This window comes from Vulpes lagopus, chromosome 2, assembly GCF_018345385.1.
Source record: "Vulpes lagopus strain Blue_001 chromosome 2, ASM1834538v1, whole genome shotgun sequence".
Taxonomy (NCBI): domain Eukaryota; kingdom Metazoa; phylum Chordata; class Mammalia; order Carnivora; family Canidae; genus Vulpes; species Vulpes lagopus.
Window position 1 is genome coordinate 148,545,025 of NC_054825.1, and position 21,202 is coordinate 148,566,226.

At 43.4% G+C, this 21,202-nt stretch overlaps 1 protein-coding gene across 1 annotated transcript in view; it reads right to left on the reverse strand.

Moving 5' to 3' along the window:
* The window catches only part of LOC121480158 (histone-arginine methyltransferase CARM1-like), a 243,266-nt gene that overhangs the window by 14,604 nt on the left and 207,460 nt on the right, over window positions 1–21,202 (reverse strand). Inside the window, exons 7-10 of the mRNA XM_041736492.1 lie at window positions 18,444–18,534; window positions 5,517–5,598; window positions 4,224–4,309; window positions 1,635–1,724 (exon numbers count right to left, since the gene is read on the reverse strand). Of these exons, the coding sequence (XP_041592426.1) occupies window positions 1,635–1,724; window positions 4,224–4,309; window positions 5,517–5,598; window positions 18,444–18,534 (349 nt within the window). The remainder of the gene's footprint in view (window positions 1–1,634; window positions 1,725–4,223; window positions 4,310–5,516; window positions 5,599–18,443; window positions 18,535–21,202) is intronic.

Genomic DNA, 21,202 nt, shown 5'->3' on the forward strand with positions numbered 1-21,202 from the left:
AGCCAGGCTTCAAGTCCATAGACTTGGCCACTCTATCAATCTGTGCTGCTGAATCAAAGTTTGTTAGAAGCCCAACCAGTAACAGAGTTAAATTGGGAGATGATTTGTTTGAAAAGCATCTGTCAAGGTGAGAAGTCCGGAGTCTGGCATCTTAACTGTCCCCTGCCAGCCTGGTTCAGGCAAACAGAAGGGGCTTCTGGAAGCCAGAGAAGCTCCTGGAGCAGATGGTCTCTACGGTCCTCCCAGCTTGGACATGCACATGACTGTGTGTGAATGTTTCAGTGGACATTCTTCCTTTCTCACAAAGAGGGGAGAACATCTGGCTGTGCCTCTAACATCAAGGTCACCTGTCCTGGGCTCAGGCCATGCTGCTGGCTTGGATGGAGTACAGGTACTCCCACAGGGTCGATTTTGACTTGAAGATTTTGACAGGGTCGATTTTGACTTGAAGATTTTCACAAAAGAGAACTGCTAAGTGAGTGATATAAACCACTTCTGGATCAAAATGTACTCAGGCATATTATGGAGTAGGATGCAAATTTTTGAAAGCTTTTTAGGATAAAGCATTTAACTTCAAAGAAATTCTCCCTTTGGAGCAGGCCACACGTCAAGCTTATCTCGCTTGCTCCTGCATGAACAAATTCACTGGGGGAAAGTCTGAGAAACAAATGCATGGATCCCTTGAACAAATACGTTTGTGTGGTGTAGGAATGAGTTGCATAGCCTCTTCTTTCTGTCTGATTGTCAGCCCAGATGAGGCTGCCAGAGGATCCCCTCCTCCCTGAGCCCCCCAAGCACCCCAAGCTTTATCACAGCCCCATGGGCACTTCTCTCTCTGCAGATACAATGATGGGCCTGGATGTTTTTATGAGGAGTAAAGGAGAGCATACCGCAAAAGTTTTCCTTTCTCCTGATCATGTGACCCAGAGCAAGATCTTTCCTAGTCAGAGAGCACGAGAAAGCCTGGCAGGAGGGCAGGGGAGTCAGGGGCAGAGCAGAGACTTGGGGGTCCTGGGAATGGCACAGCCCTGCCAAGGAATGCCAGACATTGACAGTCAACTTGTAGGTGGTCTTTCTCCTCTTTTCCCTGAAATGTTCAAATCTTTTTGGGAGGGGAAATGGGTACATGATGGAGATGTCGCCTGATGTCGCAGTTGGCATTAGTACTACACACCTGCCTGGTACTTAAGGAGACGATCTGGTCTGAGAAGCTGAAAGTGTGAACCAGAGAGGGGCAAAGTGTGATTCCCGGCACACTCAGACACAGGACATTTTATAACTGAGATGCCACAAGGGCAGCCAAGGCAGGGGCTTGAGGGTCCTTCCCACCACCTGTTCTGGAAGTGACCAAGAGGACCGATGAAGCCCAGATCCCTTCTTATGTCTTCAAATCCCAATCTAACTGGCCTAAGAGGTTTTTAACAGGGTTTTAGCCAGGGCTGTCTCATTTCGACTTTGCCCTAAAATCTAAAAGTTCTGTTTGCATCAGTGCTTTAATTTTGGGAAACCTAGAGAAATGAATATTATGGTTGCTGAAGTTAACTTTAAAACATCTTAAAGTCACGATTACACGTAGTAGAGGATGCCATGGGCTACACCAGGGCCGGTGGCGGAGGGGGGCAGGTGATACATACAGAGATCCGACAAAGGCCACGTCGAACCAGAACGCCAGGCCGTGGACTAGGCCAGACTGCATCATCTGAAACACAAAAGGGATTTCTACTCTGCAAGGAAAAGAAGAGAGAGAGAGAGCAGAAACACTGGGAATTATTTCGTTGCTGTTGGCAGGCTGTATGAGACACATTCGCGAGATGAGCCACAACATGCACGAAATATTCCCTGTGTCTCTTAAGCACCCGGGCCTCGGCAGCAAGGTTCGCTCCGCACGTGGGTAGTGCCTGGGTGAGGCTGCGCATCTGAGAATGCGGCTTCTTGACAAAACGTGGCAAGAGTCCCATCACTGTGCTGCAGTGACCCGGAACTCCCCAGGGCGAGGGCAGTGTCCGGAGCCAGGCTGTGAGTGCCGGAGAGGAGGCAGGGCCCAGGTGACAAGTGTCCTTCAGGGAGTCAGTGCAGGAACTGGGGCAGCTCCCCCATGCAGCTGCTCAGAAGGGAAACGCTGCTCTGGCCTCTAAAAAATGAAGTGGATCACAAGCGGGAAGCATCCAGCCAGGAAGGTCACTGCCATACTTCATTAATTTTTCAGGGAGGCCATTTAACTGCCCACCCCCAGGCTGCAGCAAGCGTCACGCAGAAGCGGCTATGGTTTAAACCAGATGTGGGATGAGTGGGGGCAGAAACAAGAGGGTTGGAAAGACACAACTGCATGCCCCATCATTTGTTGCTGGGTTGATGGGTGGACAAAACCTCTACTTCCCTTGCAAGGTTCTTGAGCATGTCAGGATGGGGAACAAGGTATGTGAAAGTGCTTTGCCAACTTTAAAGGGTTTCACAATTAAAAGATGCTATTATTTGTCCCTTGCTGAGGGGAGACTTATTTTAGTGAGTGCTCTGAAGATTTTCAAAGGTGCTCATAACTTATTTGCATTTATGGTGCGCCCAAAGCCCTCAATTCTTTCACCCTGCTCCAGTCAGAGCATTTCTAGACTTTTCCATTATACTGATCACATTGAATTGTTTGGCATCACACTGCCATTATTTCCTTGTGTGTGTGTGTGTGTGTGTGTGTGTGTGTGTGTTCCCCTAAACAGACTATGAGTTCTTCAAGGGTAGACTTTTAGACTTTTACAACTTACTTTTTGAGCCTGTGTAAGCACCAGCATTATACCTGGCACACAGTGAGATCTTAATAAGCATTTGCCAAATTGACACACAAATAAATGAATGACAGGTGACATCTCTGGAAAGCAGACACAGATGTAATTTTCAGAAAACATCCCGGGACTCAGGAGATGGCCTGGAGCAGCAAATAAAGCCAATGAAAGTCAACTTTGTCTGGGCCTGTGGCGGTCATTAGAATTGTGACCAAATGCCAGTTCTCCTGAGCTGAGCGCACAGTAGGATTACATTTATCCACTCACCCGGGCTCGGGCACCATCGCGTGATTGCCTTGACCAATTCAATGTGAACAGAAACAAGCTGTGTCATTTCCCGGCAGAAGCTTTTGTTACTGGTACATCCTTTTCCATGCATGCTCCTTTGCTCCTCAGTGAGGAGGAATGTTCTAGACAGGGGTTGGTGCTCTAGGGTGGGTGACACTGCAGAGAGCCAAAGCTGTACCCTGTGCATTACAGGGTTGGGGAGAAAGACTTTCATGTTATAAAAGCCACTAAGTTTCTCCTTATGCCTGCAGCAGGTTCTAGCCTGTGCTAAGACAGCACCACCCTTCACCCCTAGCGATCTCAAGACAGATGATGGTCTAAGCTGGCCAGCTGCACCTGCTACGGCCTGGCCCTCGTTTCCTCAGTAGTCCAGGAAAAATAACAACCTGGCTGGGTCTTATATTTTGTATCCAGAAAGAAATATATGTGCAGTGATTGTCTTGGGGAGGAAAAGGCAAAATACTAGTAAGGTCATCCGAAGTCAGGGGGCTTCGTATCAGCATCTGGGGAATGAGTCCTCACTTCATGGTCTCTTCTAGTGGAGGGAAGGAGGACAAAAGCTAACAATTGTGGAAAATGAGCTGGTGCCTGTGAAGCACTTAGCATAGCACCTCATATATGGTAATAAGTGCTCAATGAGTTGTAGCTCTCCTTCTTGATGCTGCTGTGGCCACTGGCCTGAGTGAGGAATTAAACAGCCCGGACTCTGGAGCCTTACGAATGATTCAAGTCCCAGGTCAAATATATTCAGTACTTGTGTAACCTTGTGCAACTTACTGTCCCACTCTGCCTCATGTCTATTATGAGATGGAGGTGATGACAGTACCATCTGCAGAGTAACAGTGGTGAGGACACAATGAGCCGTTTTATGTAAAGGGCTCAGAACACCGACTGGCTGTGTAAGTACAAGCTATTACTACTTAATTTTACACATTCAGCTTTTAAAACAATCCTATGAAAGAAGCATCATTATCCTTGTTTTGAAAAAAACTGCAAAAAACAAACAGAAAAATGCTACTAGTATTGCTGTACCATTCCTGTGTGTGCCTCCCACCTGAGATCTCTCCCCTGCATGAGTGGCAAAGCCCTGCACTGAAGTTTTGGGTATGAGAGAGATGGAGGGGATTTTAAAAACCAAGAGCAATGCTGGTGTTTACAGACCTGTGGAGATCTGTCTCTTCCGCATCCATAAAGTTGACTGTGTATTTGACTGTCCGAGCCATCAAAATCCTAATGTCGAATGTGTCCTTGGAAAGGGGGAAAAGCAGAGATGTTATCCTTCCATCAGGATAAACTGAACCCAAGCAAGACTGCAGAATGACTTCTCTCCTGAGGTTTTAAGTCAACAAGAGTTAGGATTTAGGAGGCAGGAACTTAATGAGAATAATATTAATAATGATGACTAGCATTTATTTTGTACTTACTATACACTGAGCGCTTTATGCTTTCCTAAGTGCTTCATTAGGTTGTATCACTCAATCCTCACAATATTTCTGGAGCAGGTGTGTTTTGGCGTGTTTCCAACCATCCAGATTTTACCTCTTCTCCATATTCCAGGAAGTTCCATAAAAACTTAGCCCACCCTCAGCTCCAGGTATGGCTGGTGACCCCAGTTTGGCTGATCAGCACATGGCTTTTTCACTGAAGATGGTTTTATAGGCAGGAACATGACCTGAAAATTTAGTTAGAGCCAGTCGGGCTCTAACTAAATTAATTGTAGGGCTTCAGCCTAAGCTATTGGAAAAAAGCTGGCCCTCTCGTGGGACTTAGGAGTTGTAAGAATCTGAGGCTGGAGCTCCTGAGGCCATCTTGCTACCATGAGGGGAGACCCTGTCTAGGAACAGAGTTAAATGAGCAGCAATAGAGATAAATTATAAGGATAGAAAAATCAGCTTCGGGTGACACTGTCTGAACTCTGGCAGTAAGTCCCTAGCTCTGGGCTCTGCAGTGTTTGAGGGCCAGTAATTAAGCCAGTTTTGGGTAATGCAAACTTATTGTTGTCTAAGGTCACATGGTTAGACGGGGCCATGACTGAAACTCCAATCTGTTTGACAGCAATGCTCCTATTCCAAGCTATTTATTTTTACAAAGCTTCCTCTTCTATTATGCCTTGGGCCACCAGAACCAATGGGAAGATATGAATTATTGAACAAGTGTGAGGGCTGAGTGTGTACAGGGGGTGAGTCAGGGCAGTGGGAGAACTGGAAGTTACATATTGAGAGGCAGTCTGAAAATCTGCTTGCTTTTGACAGTATCATTCTCTAAGAGTTTTCTTAATTGATTGGAAGATGAGAGCTGCAAAACTCAAGACCATAGTGCTCCAAGGAGCTCTTTCTTCTCTTCTGTGACAGCTTCACAGAGCCTGGCAGCTCAGGGCCTCCCAGGTGCATGAGTGAGCAGGCAATGGAATCAATAGACAAACACGTGTGGGAAAGCCTGTAATGACACACTTACTACTATTGGCTGTCTGAAATACTCGTCCACTGCAGCCCCCCGGAGGCTGGACAGGTTGACCCCGTAGAAGCACTGCTGGTACCTGAAAGAGGTTGCACAGAAAGTCACCATGCACCGTGGTCCCCACTAGAGTCCCCAAGCCCCTTACAGCCATGACACGCTGTGCGGCTGCCTGGGAGGTCCTCAAAGGCAATCTGGAGGGAGTGTGCAAGCAAGGGAAGGGAAGCCAGTCTAGGGGGAGTGGCAGAGGAGGAAACGCTCCCTAGGGAATCTGCGGACCTGCACTTGACCTGCAGTGGGGAGAGATTGGGGGGGTGCAGGTGAAGGACAATCCTTGTGGAGAGATGACTGAGGATATCTGTGGGTACGAAGGCCTTAGGAGCCCCAGCCTCATGCCCCCAGGTGGCTGCTTGTTCCATGACACGCTGTCCAAATCCTGAAATACAATTCCTTGACCCTCTAGTCATCAGGCCCAGAGCATGACTTTAGATCTCCACCATCCCTCAATGTTCCTGCTGTTTCAGGAAACAGATTTCTCCTTTTGGTTCTTCTGTGGCCATGGGCCCTGGGACTTCCCGACGGCACCTGCTGTGGTGGCTGAGGGCGGCAGTCCTATGTGAGTGAGTTGTCTGCTGGTGAACCAGAGCCTGCTCATCACAGTGCACTGGGCACATTTCTTCTCAAACCTATGGTCAGTGATGATCGGACCATAGCAATTGACCAGCGCTACAACGCTGGTCAAGCGCAAGCAATTGACCTTGCTTCCTTTCTTCAGTGAGTCAGGTGCAAAGCATTTACTGGCACACCACTGGCTGCATCTTACCTTGAATCAGCCTGTGCCTGGAACACAGCAGGTGCTCTGTGTCAGCTTGGCTAGTGCTCTCGACTCCTTAGAGAAAAGATCTAGGGGGTGGATTGAGAGTAGCTTTATTCAGGCTCTGCCACTGACTGCTTCTGTGCCCCACACAAGGCACCAGACACCGTACTTCAGTTTCCTTTTCTCTAAAATGGGAATAATTATAATTCACTCTGTAGGGTTATAGTGAGCATTAAAGGAGTTAAAAAGGAGCTATGAGTGGTGCTTAGCATTTTGTTACCACCACCTGAGTTGGCTGCCATCCTCTCAAGGTTGTCTTCTCAGATCAGCACTGAGGACTAAGGCAGTGGTTCCCAGTCTGACTGTGGCGTGGGGCGACTTGGGGGAGCTTTAAAAAACTTGAGTTCCCAAGCTCGATTCCAGAAAGCAGTGTCAGAGGCCTTTTCACTAGACGTTGAAAGTTTTTATCCTGAGACTGAAAAGCAGCTTCCCTGATAAACGTGTGTGTGTGTGTGTGTGTGTGTGAGCGAGCATGCATGTGTGTGTGTGTGTGTTGTACAGCCTGTGAATTAGATTCAGATTGACTTCATCATTTCGCATCCTCTCCCAAACCCGTACCTGCCAACCCACAGGGAAGAGAGGAAAACAACCACCACCACAAAGAGTAAACATACAAAATTTAAATTTGTGCTGCAGCTTCATTTCTAAATCAGAAATCAAAGCCTCCAATGCCCTCAGAAGAGGCAAGGAGGCCTGATCATGTTAAGTCAACAGCCAGTTCTTAATTTGCAAGTGAAAAGCAAGCCCCACTGAGCTACTTACAGATCCTGCAGGGCACAGACAATTTCTAACCTCTGAGCCTCTGCTTGTTTTCTCTTCTGCCTAGAAATCCCCTCCTTTACCCTGTTAATTCCACCCCAATCTTTGAGACTAAGCTCAAATGTTCCCATTCAAAAATTTAAAAACCTGTGTTATAGTAAAATATTTAAGTTTAACCCACTTAAAAGTGAAAGTATTTTCTAGGGGCATCTGGGGGGCTCAGCCTGTTAAGCATCTGCCTTTGGCTCAGGTCATGATCTCATGGTCCTGGGATGGAGCCCCATGTCAGGCTCCCTGCTCAGCGGGGAGTCCTCTTCTCCCTCTGCCTCTCCTTCTCTGCCTCTGCCTCTCCTCCCTGTGTGTGCTCTCTCTCTTTCAAAATAAATAACATCTTTTTATAAAAAGTGAAAGTGTTTTCTTATTCATCAGTGTATATTTAGCACAAGGGCTGGTACACCGTGAGGATTACAAATTACCTACCTATCCAGCTAGCAATCATCGATCTCTCTTTAATGAATGAATTGAGGACTTGGTGTCCTTCACAGCCCTATGGGTGGGTACAGGTGCCAACGAAGATAATGGAGAAATGGAAAATCATGACCTCAAGTTTCTTTAGTTTCATTACTTGTTTGGTTTTTATTTTAAAAAGATTTCATTTATTTATTCATGAGAGACACAGAGAGGGGGGTAGAGACATAGAGAGAGGAGCAGGCTCCCTGTGGGGAGCCTGATGTGGGATTAGATACCAGAACCCTGGGATCACACACCCTGAGCTCAACCATTGAGCCACCCAGGCATCTCTCATTACTTGTTTATTTTTTTAAAAGATTTTATTTATTTGAGAGAGAGAGAGAGAGAGAGAACATGCATGCAAGAGGAAGAGGGGCAGAGGGAGAGGAACAAGCAGATACCCCACTGAGCAGGGAGTCTGACACAGGGTTGGATCCCAGGATCCTAAATCATGACCTGAGCAAAAGGAGACAGTTAACCGACTGAGCCACGCAGGTGCCCCTCATTACTTGTTTCTTAATCTTCTCTTTCCACCAAGGGCCACAACCAACCTGGCCCACAGGGGAAGCTATCATTTTATGAATACACATACTGAAAACAAGGCTCCTATATGCCTAGGAAATACTTGGAAACAGGACACTGCAAATTTAAACAATCCTTTCAGTCTTTAGGAGAGTCCAGGTGTTTTTGGAGAAGTAAGTCATTGTCACAATAGCTTTTCTCAAAGGGAAGGGAGAGGGGAAGGAAAGAGAGGGAGAGAGGGGATAAAGGTTGAGAGGGACAGAGGCAGAGACACAGAATTTCCCAAAAAGCCCAGAAGGACTCAATTCTGTCCATCCTTCAGAATTCTCTGGGAAGCTTTTGAAAAGATGATGTCTGGACTTCCATCTAGCTGTGGTTTATTTGATCCAGGGGTGTAACCCTACTGTTTGTTCTCTAGAGTTGAACACTACTGAATTACCTGCTCTTCTATCCTCACCAACTGGCAAAACAGAATCCCCAAGGGCAGTGACAGCCTTCTACCTGGCAGTGACCGAGGCTGCAAACTGCTCTCTGGTCCTTGGATACAACCTCAGAGAGGCCAAGTCTGTGCCCTTGGCCTTGTGTGTTTGATGCCAATTTAAACCCAGCAGCTATGATCAGTGTGGTGCACACGGGCACCACGCCTAGGGCACTCAGAGCTGCAGGCCAAGAGGCCACTGCTGAGATTTTAAGAACTTTCTGGCTGGACCATCTTTCAAATTCTTAGAAATCTCAAATATCCTTCTGAAATGCATCGCAAAATAATTAAAGCAGATGGGACTGGCATCTCTGTGGGTCTCCTTAGATAGATTGTTGGATGGTAAATCAGGAAATGAATCTGTTGATTTGGAAGCTGGGGATGATTTCCATTGTTTCATCATATGTGGGTTTTACTTTCCAGGTTAACTTGTGGCCTCTTTATGAGTCCCTAAGGTGGAGACTACATGTGTTTTTTTTTTTCTGGACTTCGCATTTCCAACTGTCCTCCCCCTCCCTCTCCTCCGTCTTCACCACAATGCATACAGCATCTGGAAAGTCCTGCAAGTATAACCCAGAAGGAAAATGACTGTACTATTAGCTATGCCTCAACACACCCAGAGTGCAGAGAAAGAGGCAACCCGTTTACTAGGATTTTCACTTCAAGTTCTTCACATGGAGCCCAGCTTGGAGAAGCATTCAGGGAAGCTTCCTCTCTGGCCTCCTTTGTCCTTGGCTCTTCACTAGTTCATCCTGGCCTTTTGTTCTTCCTCCTCATTCACACAGCTTTCTCGACCAGCCTCCTGGCTCCTTCTTGGAAGAATGGTGGTGCTCCGTTCTCTTAGAGATGTTAGCAGTGGCCTTGGCATTCACAGAGGGGAGCTTCTGTCACACAAGCACTTTCTTAAAGCGAATGTGAACACACTCTCTCATGGCATGACTCACATACTTTAATAAAAATCTTTGCATCTTCATTCTATCCTAACCAAACCCTCACTCATCTCCATTAAGAAGCTTGAGGGGGGGCGGGGAAAGACAGAAAGAAAAGGGGAAAAAAATGAAGGAAGGAAGGGAGGGAGGATGGGAAGAAGGAAGAAGGAAAAACTCTATTCTGTTTGGCAATCAAGCAATTTTTTAGGGTCCTGGAAGATGGAGGCAACTTCTCCATTACTGCAAACCTCCTCGTTGATTTCCTGAGCCTGGTGTGGACCTTGGCATTGCACTGAACTCCTCCTAATGGGGACACCTGTACTGTGTCTGTAATACTGAAATAGGGACCACACGGTTAAAGATAAAAAGTAAGGTCTGGATGTGTATAGGCCCAGGGATGGAATATTATGGAAGAGCTATGAGTTTGACAAAGGTTACCAAAAATGTCCTATGCTTTACCAGAATTGACAACCAAGGGTATGCCAACCTGATGAGAGGTATATAGGTCTTAAGAAGTAGAAAACAAATACAGAGATCAGGAATGTCAGTTAACACACACATATGGTACTGAGGATGCAGCCTAAGAGGGTGGCTGGTGGGGGTATCTCATAGGACAAGGATGCATGTCTAGGAACAAACTGTATCTTTTAAATTTCTTAAACATCCTTTATATAGACCAGCACTTGAGGCTTGATAGTTTTGACAGTTTTCTGCATCAGTAGAATGCAGATATACCCCTGTGTACAGTGGTATTTATACAGATGCTCTCAGCTCATTATGTCTCTGTTTTTTTTTGGGGGGGGGGTTAAACTCTAGCAGAATAATGTGGCTTCTATTTTATATGTGATATAAATATCACATATACTTTTGGTATTCTTAAAAATATGGGGTCTTTTTACTATAAAAAAAGAGGGGGAAATGAGTGCACAGTCCTTAAAATAATACCAAGCTTCAGACTGTGCATCTTTCTTAAGAAGGGAAAACCTGTGAATCTGTAAAGAAACCCCTGGAGCATCTCTAGGCATGCCAGTGTAAATCTAGACATTACCGGTTTGCATAACAATAGGACCTTTGGAAGCCTGTATTAGAAGGAAGAGTCTGGCAAGGAAATGAGGTACACATCTCTTTTGTTCCAACTCAGCAAATAGATGTTGTTCTTCTGGTAACAGCACCAGATTTCCTTCTAGGAACCTCTTCCCCACTCTCAGTCCTTAGTGGCTTGGGTGGTCTTGTCTCTGCCCTTCAGTCTAGAGATTTGCATGTGACTCAGTCCCAGTCAATCAGAATGTCTTATGAACCTGGTCTTGGCAATGAATCCAGGGTTTGGCATCTGACCCCATGAGAGTCAAGTGTAAGAATTCTGCTCAAACAGCTGCAAAGGAGAAATGGATATGGAGCTATGAATTCATAAGTCTGGATTTGCTGTATATGGGCTCAGGAGCAAAAATTATGGAAGAGTTATGAGTCTGACATAGGTTACAAAAAAGGTTAATATAGAAATCGAGGCTTATTCGAACAAAAGCCAGTTTGTGAGCACTGGACAGATGTAGTTAAAAACAGTTTTTGTTGATATATGGCATGAAGGATATGCTGCTCTATTTGTAATAGACACTCTCAAGGCTCGTACAGCTCCCTTTCCTATTCTTTAGCTGTAGTCCCGAATACTCTCCATGATTTTTTTTTATTTTTTATTTATTTATTTATTTATTTTTTACTCTCCATGATTTTAAAAATAGATTCCCCTTTAGTGCAAAGTGGACAACTTCTGAAATGTTCCTATTCCCACCACAAATTTTAGTTTCTTCTAAGCCCATAACCTGCCTGCTGGAATGCAGTGAAAGGATGGAAAGAGGGATTCACCATTTTTAAAGATCAGACTCTCCCACAAAAGCACCTTTGCCCACAGGAAGAATGTGTATCAGACTCATCCTAGAGCACCCTGGAAGATGGAGGCAACTTCTCCATTACTGCAAACCTCCCTGTTGATTTCCTGAGCCTGGTGTGGACCTTGGCATTGCACTGAACTCCTCCTAATGGGGAGACCTGTACTGTGTCTGTAATACTGAAATAGGGACCACACGGTTAAAGATAAAAAGTAAGGTCTGGATGTGTATAGGCCCAGGGATGGAATATTATGGAAGAGCTATGAGTTTGATATAGGTTACCAAAAAGATGAATATTAGAGATTGTGGCTTCTTCTATGTACAAAAGCCAGATGGGTTCGAGAACTGGATATAAGCAGAGAAGCAGAGGAACTATCAAGAGTAAATATTAGTGGATGGAAGGAGATTATAGTGCAAGTAACCATGAAAACATAAATGAAACAAGCACAGGGCAAATGAAAAATTCAAACGTGATTGCAACAGTCATGGTAGTATTCCTTCAAAAGTTCTTTGTGATACTCTGTGCCATATACTTGGCTTCCCATAAAAATTCGAAAATTCAGTTACATCAATGTTGCAGTTTAAAATGTTCCTATTTGGTGCACGTGGTGTTTCTGTGTACCAGTGATTATCAGGGACAAATATATTTTTGGGAAAGGCCAGCTAGTAAATAGATTGTCAGACCAAGTCCCCCACACAGGTATCTGAAGGGTACCTCTCCACCCTGGGGTTATTTTCTGAGTCCCTGAATGCTGGGATACACTCAGCATCCGGTAGCACCCTCCCAAATGGCCTGTGAAGAAAGGGTTAGCATGGTAGCAAAGTATGAGTAGAGGACCCATCTCTGGAAATCCTTCACCCCCAGGTAGGGAATATTATTATCTTTAATTTAGGAAAAGGAAATTGTGTCTCAGAAAGATCAAATTAACTTGGCTGAAATTTTAGTTAGTAATTGATAGAACCAAGAATGAAACAGAGTTCAACGTGTCTCTAGTGTCCGATTCATCCAGCTTTTAACTACTACCTATTTTGCCTATGCTTTTATGTTGTATAATTGTAATAAATGTAATAAGGCAAACTAGTTGAATCTCAAACTTCTTGAGAATATATGGTTGCTCCTCTTAATTGATCCTATGTATATGTTTTTCTCGATACAAGAATCAATTTGAAATTGTATTTAAAGGACTTGGCTTAAAACTCCTGAACCAATTAGTTTCAATAAAGGCAGTAGTATCCATCACATAAATAAGTTTTATAGCTGGGAATGATAATTCTTCATGACTGAGCCTTATTCTCAGGAGGTACATTTCAGAATCTTAATTAATCAGGGGCAAAGAAATATTAATCAAATAAGGAAATTATTAATTTTGTAGGTGACTGCTAATAACATCAGAGTGTGGTACTCCTGTCTACTGAGAGAGTCTCATAACTGGTTATTTAGAAAGGATAAAGTTCTGTGCTTACCACATACTTAAACTACAATGAATTTGAGGGTTAAATATAAAATTCTAAAAATTTTTTTAAAAGATTTTATTTATTTATTCATGAAAGACACACACACAGAGGCAGAGACATAGGCAAAAGGAGAGGCAGGCTCCACGCAGTGAGCCCAATGTGGGACTTGATCCTAGGACCTGGGAACACACCTGAAGCAAAAGGCAGATGCTCGACTATTGAGCCACCCAGGCGTGGTAAATTTAAATTTACCAATTTAAAAAGTGAAAACATTAAATAAGTAGAGGCTAATACTAGCCTTAGCTTGGGGGAAGTTCTTTTCCAAATAAAGGAAAAGAAAGTACCGAAGAAAATCCTGGTCAATCCAGCTACACAAAAATATTTTAACTTCTTTTGTGGTGAAAACTATCACAAGGTCAATACGAGGCAAACTGAAAATTCTGAAGAAAATACAACAGTCTTAATATCCTTAATATGTAAAGAATTCTTATGTCAATGCATTTATCTTCCAGCTAACAAAAGTGTATTGAACAACTACTATTAGCTTGTTAGATGATGCAGACTCAGTGAAAAACAAAACAGCTGCTATTATGGAAACTATTGTCTTATGAAGGAGATAGACAATAAATTAAATCAATAAGTAAAAACATAAAATACAGTGGATTATAGTAAATGAAGTGAGAAGCATGATATGGACTTCCAGGAGGGAGGAGATGATCATCTGTAACTGAGAGCAGGTCTCCTGGGGAGATGGCATATGAGCTAGGAGCTGAAGAATGTGAGAGCAAGCCATGGGGCCATCTGCATTCCTGGCAGAGAAAGATTGGCCATGAGGTGGCAGCTAGCCTGGTATGTTCAAGGGGAACAGAAGAGACTAATCACTGAGGACAGAGAGGATGAGAAAGAAGTAGGAAGACATGACATCACAGGGGTAGCAGGGTGGAACTAGATCCTGGAGGGTCTTACCAGCCACAGTGAGAAATTTGGCTTTTATGATCTAGAAGGTGGGAAGCCACTGGAGGTTGTGAGCAGAGGAAGACTGTGATCTGAATTATACATTATCAAGGTCATTTTAGTTGCTGTTTAAAAAGAGGAAATAAGTTGAAAGGCTTGAAAGACTGTAGTAGAAGCAGAGTTTTTTGTTTTGCTTGTTGTGTTTTTGTTTTGTAGGGGTGAGAAGGGCATGGCAACAAAGGACAGCAACTTGCTCTTGAACATCTTACATTTAAGATGCCCTAGAGACATCCACGTAGAGTTGTCAACACCCAGCTGGACATGTAAGTCTATGGTTCCAGGGAGAGTTCTAGGCTGGAGTTGTCACTATGGCAGTCATTGGCATAAAGACAGTATTTACAGCCAGGAGACGCAATGAGATCAGGAGGTGAGCAGAGGCAGAAAGGGGAAGATGGGAAGAGCCAATCTGGAATCAATCCAACACGGAGGACTTGGGGCATGAGAAAGAGTCAGCAAAGGAGATGAAGTTGGGGCCAACCAGGAAGCAGGAAAACCAGGACTAGGCTCCAGAAGTAAAGCGAGGAGGCCCTGGTGCCAAATGTGAGAAAGTCAGTGAGGACTGGTAATTGCTTATATCTGATGATCTAATTTATTTGGTTCCTCAGCTACCTTCTTCATTATATACCTAAACTCATTTTTTTTAATCCCTCTCCTTCCTTTCAGCCAACATTGCCACTTCTGTGCCTCTTCTAATGGCAACTGTGCACGCTCTTGCCACCTGTTCCCTGCACCAATGCAACCAAAGGCCCGCATCCATTCGCCTAACGCTGAAACGTCTTCATAGAGGGAGGGAAATTACAAGGAGAGAGAAGGTGGTGAATTTTGTTAACTATATATTTTTTAAAACATTTTTTTCATGTTTGTTGACTAAAAATAAAACCGTTCAAATGCACTAGCTATCAAAGACATACAGATTAAAAATAAACTGGCCACCATTTTTTTTTTTTTTTTGCAAATCAAATTGGCATTTAAAAAAACATAGCCCGTATGGGCAAGACTCAGCAGACATTCTCATATACTACTGGTGGAAGTGTTAATTGGTAAAACTTTTCTACAGGGCAATTTGGCAATATATAAGAATAATTTTTTTAAAGATCCTTCTTCACACCTTTTGGTCCAGTAATTCTGCTTCTAGCAATTTATTGTAAGGAAATAATCAGAATGCAAACCAAGAGCTCTATAAAAGGATGTTCACTTTAGTATTCTTAAAGAATTTAGGATATAGAATTCTACAAAATTCTATATTCTGGTAGAGTATACAAACAATACCTTAGTGTTAATTCTTATGAAATTTATAGGATTATATTAGCAATGAAAATAATTTAATATTCCATATTGGAGCTTGAGTTGTCAAATTATGATACAGTCACAAAATAAATACTCTGTAGCAAGAGAATATTGAGAAGATACAAGGACATGTCAACAAGGTATTGAAATCAAAACAAAATAAAGATAAAAAATAAGATTCTAAAAAATAAAAGAGCTACAAAATGATCTTTATGTATCCTAATTTTGTAAAAAATTTAGAAAAATCAGAGAGATAACTAAGATCTTAATAGAAATTATTTGCATACTTACTTGAGATTACTAGAGTTTTTACTCATTCAAAAATATTTACGGAGGATCTACCATGTGACAGGTACTTGGGATGGAGGGTGCTTGGGATACACTGGTGAAATCCGAAAGAATCTGGGCTTTTGCAGTGCTTACATTCTATCAGGAAGGATGAAGACAATAAGTAATAATAAATAAAGGACTTATATGTCTTTAAGGAGGTGATAAGTGCTACAGCAAAAGTACAAAGCAGAAAAGGTGGGATGGGGAGTGGTATGGGACTCAGCAGAGCTGGCATTTTGGCAGACTTTACGGCGGGGAAGGGAATTAGCCATGTGAATATTGGGGGGAAAGTATCCCACATAGGAGGATAAACAAATGCAAAACCTCTAAGGTGGCTGGATGTGCCTGAAAATCGGCAAGGAAGCCTATGTGGCTGGAGCCGAATGAACACGATCCTAGGAAATGAGAAGGCTTTGGAAATGCTGGGAATAGACAGGTTAAGAAGCTATCTCAGTAATCGAGATGAGTGATGACAGTGTTGGGAACAAGGGACAGCAGTGAATATTAGGAGAATTGGATTCTGGGTATAGTTCAAAAGAAGAATCAACAGAATCTCCTGATGGTTTAGACATGAGGACAAAGAAAGAGGGGCCTTCGAGGTTTGGGGCTTGAATGATTGGGAGGACAACGTTATCATCAACTGAGATGGAAAGATTATGAGTAGCACAGATTCAGGGGGAAGGAAGGGGAGATGAGGAGTCGAGTTTGGATGGTAAGTCTCTACATGGGGAATTGCCCAGAAGGCAGTTGGCCATAAAAAGATGGAGTTCCCAGGATATACGTAAGATAGATACCCTTGGGAATCATTAGCATACAGATAGCATCTGAAGCTACAGGAATGGGTGAACTCACCAAGGCACTACCTGTGGACAAAGAGGAGGTCCAAGACAATGTCCTGGGGCACTCCAACATCAGATGGAAGAGACAAGTAACAACGATGGAAGGACTGGTTAACAAAGTGACCAGCAGCAGGAAAGAAAGAAAAAGACTGTGGGGGCATTTCAAATGCTCTCAAATATGGGTAATGGGTTAAATAAGCTGGCAAAGGAGCACAGATCAGTGTATTGAGCAATGTGGAGGTCAGCACACTGGTAACCTGCTTACAAGCTGTCAGGGAGAAATGTCTTAAGAAAGAAACTGAAGGGAAGAGTTGGAAACTGGAAGGATAGACAATGCTTTTTGAGGAGTTTTGCTGCAAAGGGACGAAGAGAGATGGTTGGTGGCTAACTGGGGAAGTGAGAGATTAAAAAAAAAAGGTTAGGGATCCCTGGGTGGCGCAGCGGTTTGGCGCCTGCCTTTGGCCCAGGGCGCGATCCTGGAGACCCGGGATCGAATCCCACGTCGGGCTCCCGGTGCATGGAGCCTGCTTCTCCCTCTGCCTCTCTCTCTCTCTCTCTCTCTCTGTGTGTGTGTGTGTGACTATCATAAATAAATAAAAATAAAATAAAAGGTTATTTTTTTCTTTTTAGATGAAATACATAGCAGTATGTTTGTATGCTGATGGTGAGCCTGGCCTATCAACTGTGGTCATTAACATTCGTTCTGAAGGTCTTAAGATGGGGCAGTTGGAAACTCACTCAAGGACTGCGGGACAACGTGCTCCCCCACTGCCCCGTTGGGGGCAGTAGTCTGGTCTATCCCGTTACCTGAAATTTCTGCCTCTCCAACCCTTTCACTGATTGAGGAGGTTTAAAGCTAAAATATAAACGTTTCAGGTCAGCATGACCTCATGGAACAATGATCATAATTAAGGTGTCCCCTATCACACACCAAGAGGCATCCACCCTCATTGGGAAGTATGTGGCTCAGAGTTTCAAAATTACAGATTGAGCAGAAACCACAAGATGCAAATCTGTGCTAGGAAAGCTTATTTTAAAAGAAAAAAAATCAGAGAGAAAGAAAAAATTTCAGTCCTTTGACCCTACTCTTCATAGAACATGTAACCTGGGAAACCAAAGTACCTCCTCGCTGTTGCTTCTTCACCAAGAGATAGGATTACAAAGAGAAAAAAAAAAAAAAAAACAGAAATCAACTGTGGATATCTATGTGTTGGAAGGCTCTGCATACGTCAGCTGGAACTCAAAGCTTAAATTTTAGCATCCATCCTCACCCATCTGCCAGTACATGCCTGTCCTCCTACACATCTAGCATTCCCACTCGGGTGGTAGCTGTTCCATTTCTCCCTCCCCTGGGTCCAATATCATCATTCTCCTGCCCTCTTTCTCATTATAAAAACCAGTGCTCAGAAAAGAATGCCAAAAAGAATGCTGGCTTAGAATTGGCAGGGGTTTTGTATTCGTTCTCATTTTATAAATGAAGAAACCGAGTCTCAAAAGGTGAAGCGAGCTGTCCAAAAGCCAAGAACCTATTAGGGCGCAAACTCCAAAAAAGTTTTTTAATCAACTCATTTACATTCTGATGTACCGATTCCTGTGTCCTCTGACCAAGGTCTATTCTAACACAGAAGCCAAAGCGCTGAGCCCAGGAAATGGATGGTGGAAAGTGGGGGGGGGGGGAGGGGGGAGCAGTGGTATGCGTGGGTGGTGCTGTTGTTTCAGCAGTAGGCGGTCTTCCAGATGCTTGATGGTGCACAAGCAGCTCCCTGGTTTGTCTATTCCAGTGGTTCTCGACAGGGAATGTTTTCACACTCCCCTTCTCCTGCCCGGGACATTTGGCAGTGTCTGGAGACAGTTTGGGTTGTCACAACTAGGGGAAAGGCACTCCTGGCAGCTAGGTAGAAGCCAGGGGTGCTGCTACACATCCTATAGTGCATGGCATCCCACCCCCACCCCCCACCAATTATATAACCCCAAATGGCAAACCCAACCGAAAACTCTGGCTTACTCTAAAGGAAAAGGAATGGAAGAGAGAAGAGAACATTACCAAAAGTTGGCTCTGGAGTAGTGTTCCATGTAGAGCTGTTCATCAGAAAAGGGGGCCAAGTGGATGTCGCCGAATGTTGGGAACATCATTCCTAATGGGCAAAAGACAACAGACCCAGACGTTGACTTGCACCGCCTTCTGACTGCAGGGTACACTCACCTGCACCTGACTAACTCCATTTTTCCTTCTATTTCAGCGTTACCTGAGAGGCTGAAACATAGTTTTGCCTCAAAGTGAGGATAAAAAAAATTAGAAGGTTGAGGGAAATACAAAGACATAAATACTAATGCAAGTCACAAAGTCATGTTATGATAAAAGCTGGTGGAGTCTTAGGTGAGGCATTTAACCTGGCATATGGCCTTCTCCACTGTCGGCTTCTTCCTTTCTATCTGCCCCGTGCGAGGCATTCTGTGCACTTCCTTCATTTAAAAAAAAATTTGTATTGATTGTAAAAATAGCTTTGAAAATAGTACCTCCCATCATTCTATCACATAATTATCTCCATTCTCGGACTTCATCCATGTATAATCATATTGACTATCTTTTAAAGTGCCATAAGAAGCTATGCTTCTCTAGGGGTTCACCATCCTCCTTGCTGGGACCCCCACTCTGTGTTCTGCTCCTGACATTTACAGTCACCATGGGAAAGGGCAGATTCTTTGGCAGGCTGATGAACACCTAGACTGGCATGCCTGAAGCTCAGCCCTTCCAAGCAGGGAGATACAGTGATTCGCATTATTTTTTGTCATTTTTAGAGAGACTCTTTTTCATAGTCACTTATGAACCTGCACATAAAAGAAAGATGAATTACTACTGCTAACCCTATTTCAGAAGTAAGTATCATCTTACAAACTGGAGCTGCTGTCACAAAAATAATTCCTAAAATTTCTTGATTATGTTTAACTCTTTGTCATGAACTTTTCTATGGGTTTCCCATGTATGACTTCATTTAATCCACATCACAATATAAAGTAGGTTCTATTATTATACCCTTACTTTATAAACGAGAAAACAAAGGAACAGGGAAATTTAAGTGACTCAGTCAGATAGTTAATAAGTAGAATGGGGAAATCCAGAGATGGAATCTCATCTGTGAGTCTGTGATCCCATACTGTAACTATGCTCCCTTCAATGCCTGTTAAAACAGAACAGATGGTTTTACCTAGGGAAATAAATAAAACAGTCTTTATTGTTGGAGAAAAAACATGATTGTAACATTATTCACATGTGTCCACCTAAATCTCATGCACTGGTGTCAAAGCAATAATGACTGCCTAGTGGGTTTTCAATTTCAAGACAGAAAGCTATTAGACAACCTTAGAAAAGCAATATGTTGGGGCACATGGGTGGCTCAGTGGTTGAGTGTGATCCCAGGTTTCCTGGGATCAAGTCCCACATCAGGTTCCCCACAAGAAGCCTGCTTCTCCCAATGCCTCTCTCTGTGTCTCTCATGAATAAATAAATAAAATTTTTTTAAAAAGAAAGAAAAGCAATATGTATCACCAACTGTGAAAACTTGGGAAGCTTCAGAGGTGCTTTGAACCTCAAACCTAACAGGAATTCCAAAGATATAAAATGGAGGGGAGGAAGTCATTAAGGGTAAAAATACAAGAAAATTTCTGAGTTGAAGAAGATGAGCCTTCTGATGAAACACTCTCATTTCATGCCCAACACAAGAATTTTAAAAGTTTTTCACAGTAAGAAGGCTAGAAATAAAGCAAGATACTAAAAGCATCCAGAGGGGGAAATGATGTCACTCTAAAGGAATAAGAGTCAGGGGGTCATGAGGCCTCTCAACAGCAACACTGGAAACCAAAAACCATAGAGAGATGTCTTGAAAATACCGAGTGAAAATTGTGCCCAAGTTCAAATTTTCTACCTGCAGGATGATAATACAAGGGATCCATAAAAAGTAACTTCTCAAGTGCCCTTTCTCCAAAAGCTGCCAGAGAATACTCTTTGCTAAAATGATGGTGAACACCAGCAAAGAAGAAGACAAAAGAATGATGATGGAAAGTCAAGCATGGCAGGCATGCAGCAGAGCTGGAGAACCACATTGTGTGTGGGAGGGGAGGACAGAGCATCCACAGGAGGAAGGCTTCTATAGACAAAATATTGATGGGATCTATCAGACCTCTTGAAGCATGGAAACAATTAATGAGTATAGGAAAAACCAAGCTAATGAAAAATAACTCTAAGAAAAACACAAGATTTCATGAGAAAATACAAAATCCTATGCACTCACTAGACTACCTGACTCTGTATGGAACAATACAAACATTGTCATAATAACATAAACACTGATTACTGAGTTAACCAAATGATGATCTCAGTCCATATTTCTTCATATTAAATGATGTCCCCAAAGCTCTGTGAAGTAACAGATTTTTGCACGTTTGCAGCAACATCATCTGATGGCAAACCTGACCTGAACTGACATGAGTTTATTTATAGTCTTTATTTATACCACTCGTTATCCATATTCATATGGTTTGTTGCAGAAATGTAATGTGTTTCATTACAGAGTGTTGCCTCAGACTCCACTGGAGGCATTAAGTAATCCACGGTATATGACTGTATTACCTTTCCAAAGTCCTCCGGATTCAGGATTCCGAAACATATCTGGCCTCAAGGGTTTGGAAAAGGAATTGAGGACCTGCATAAATATATCGAGAAGACAGGGGCAGGGAGCAAGGATACATCAAGCAGGGAAGAAAATGCTATGTAGGAGAGCAAATTTCTCAACCAGGGGGTGACAA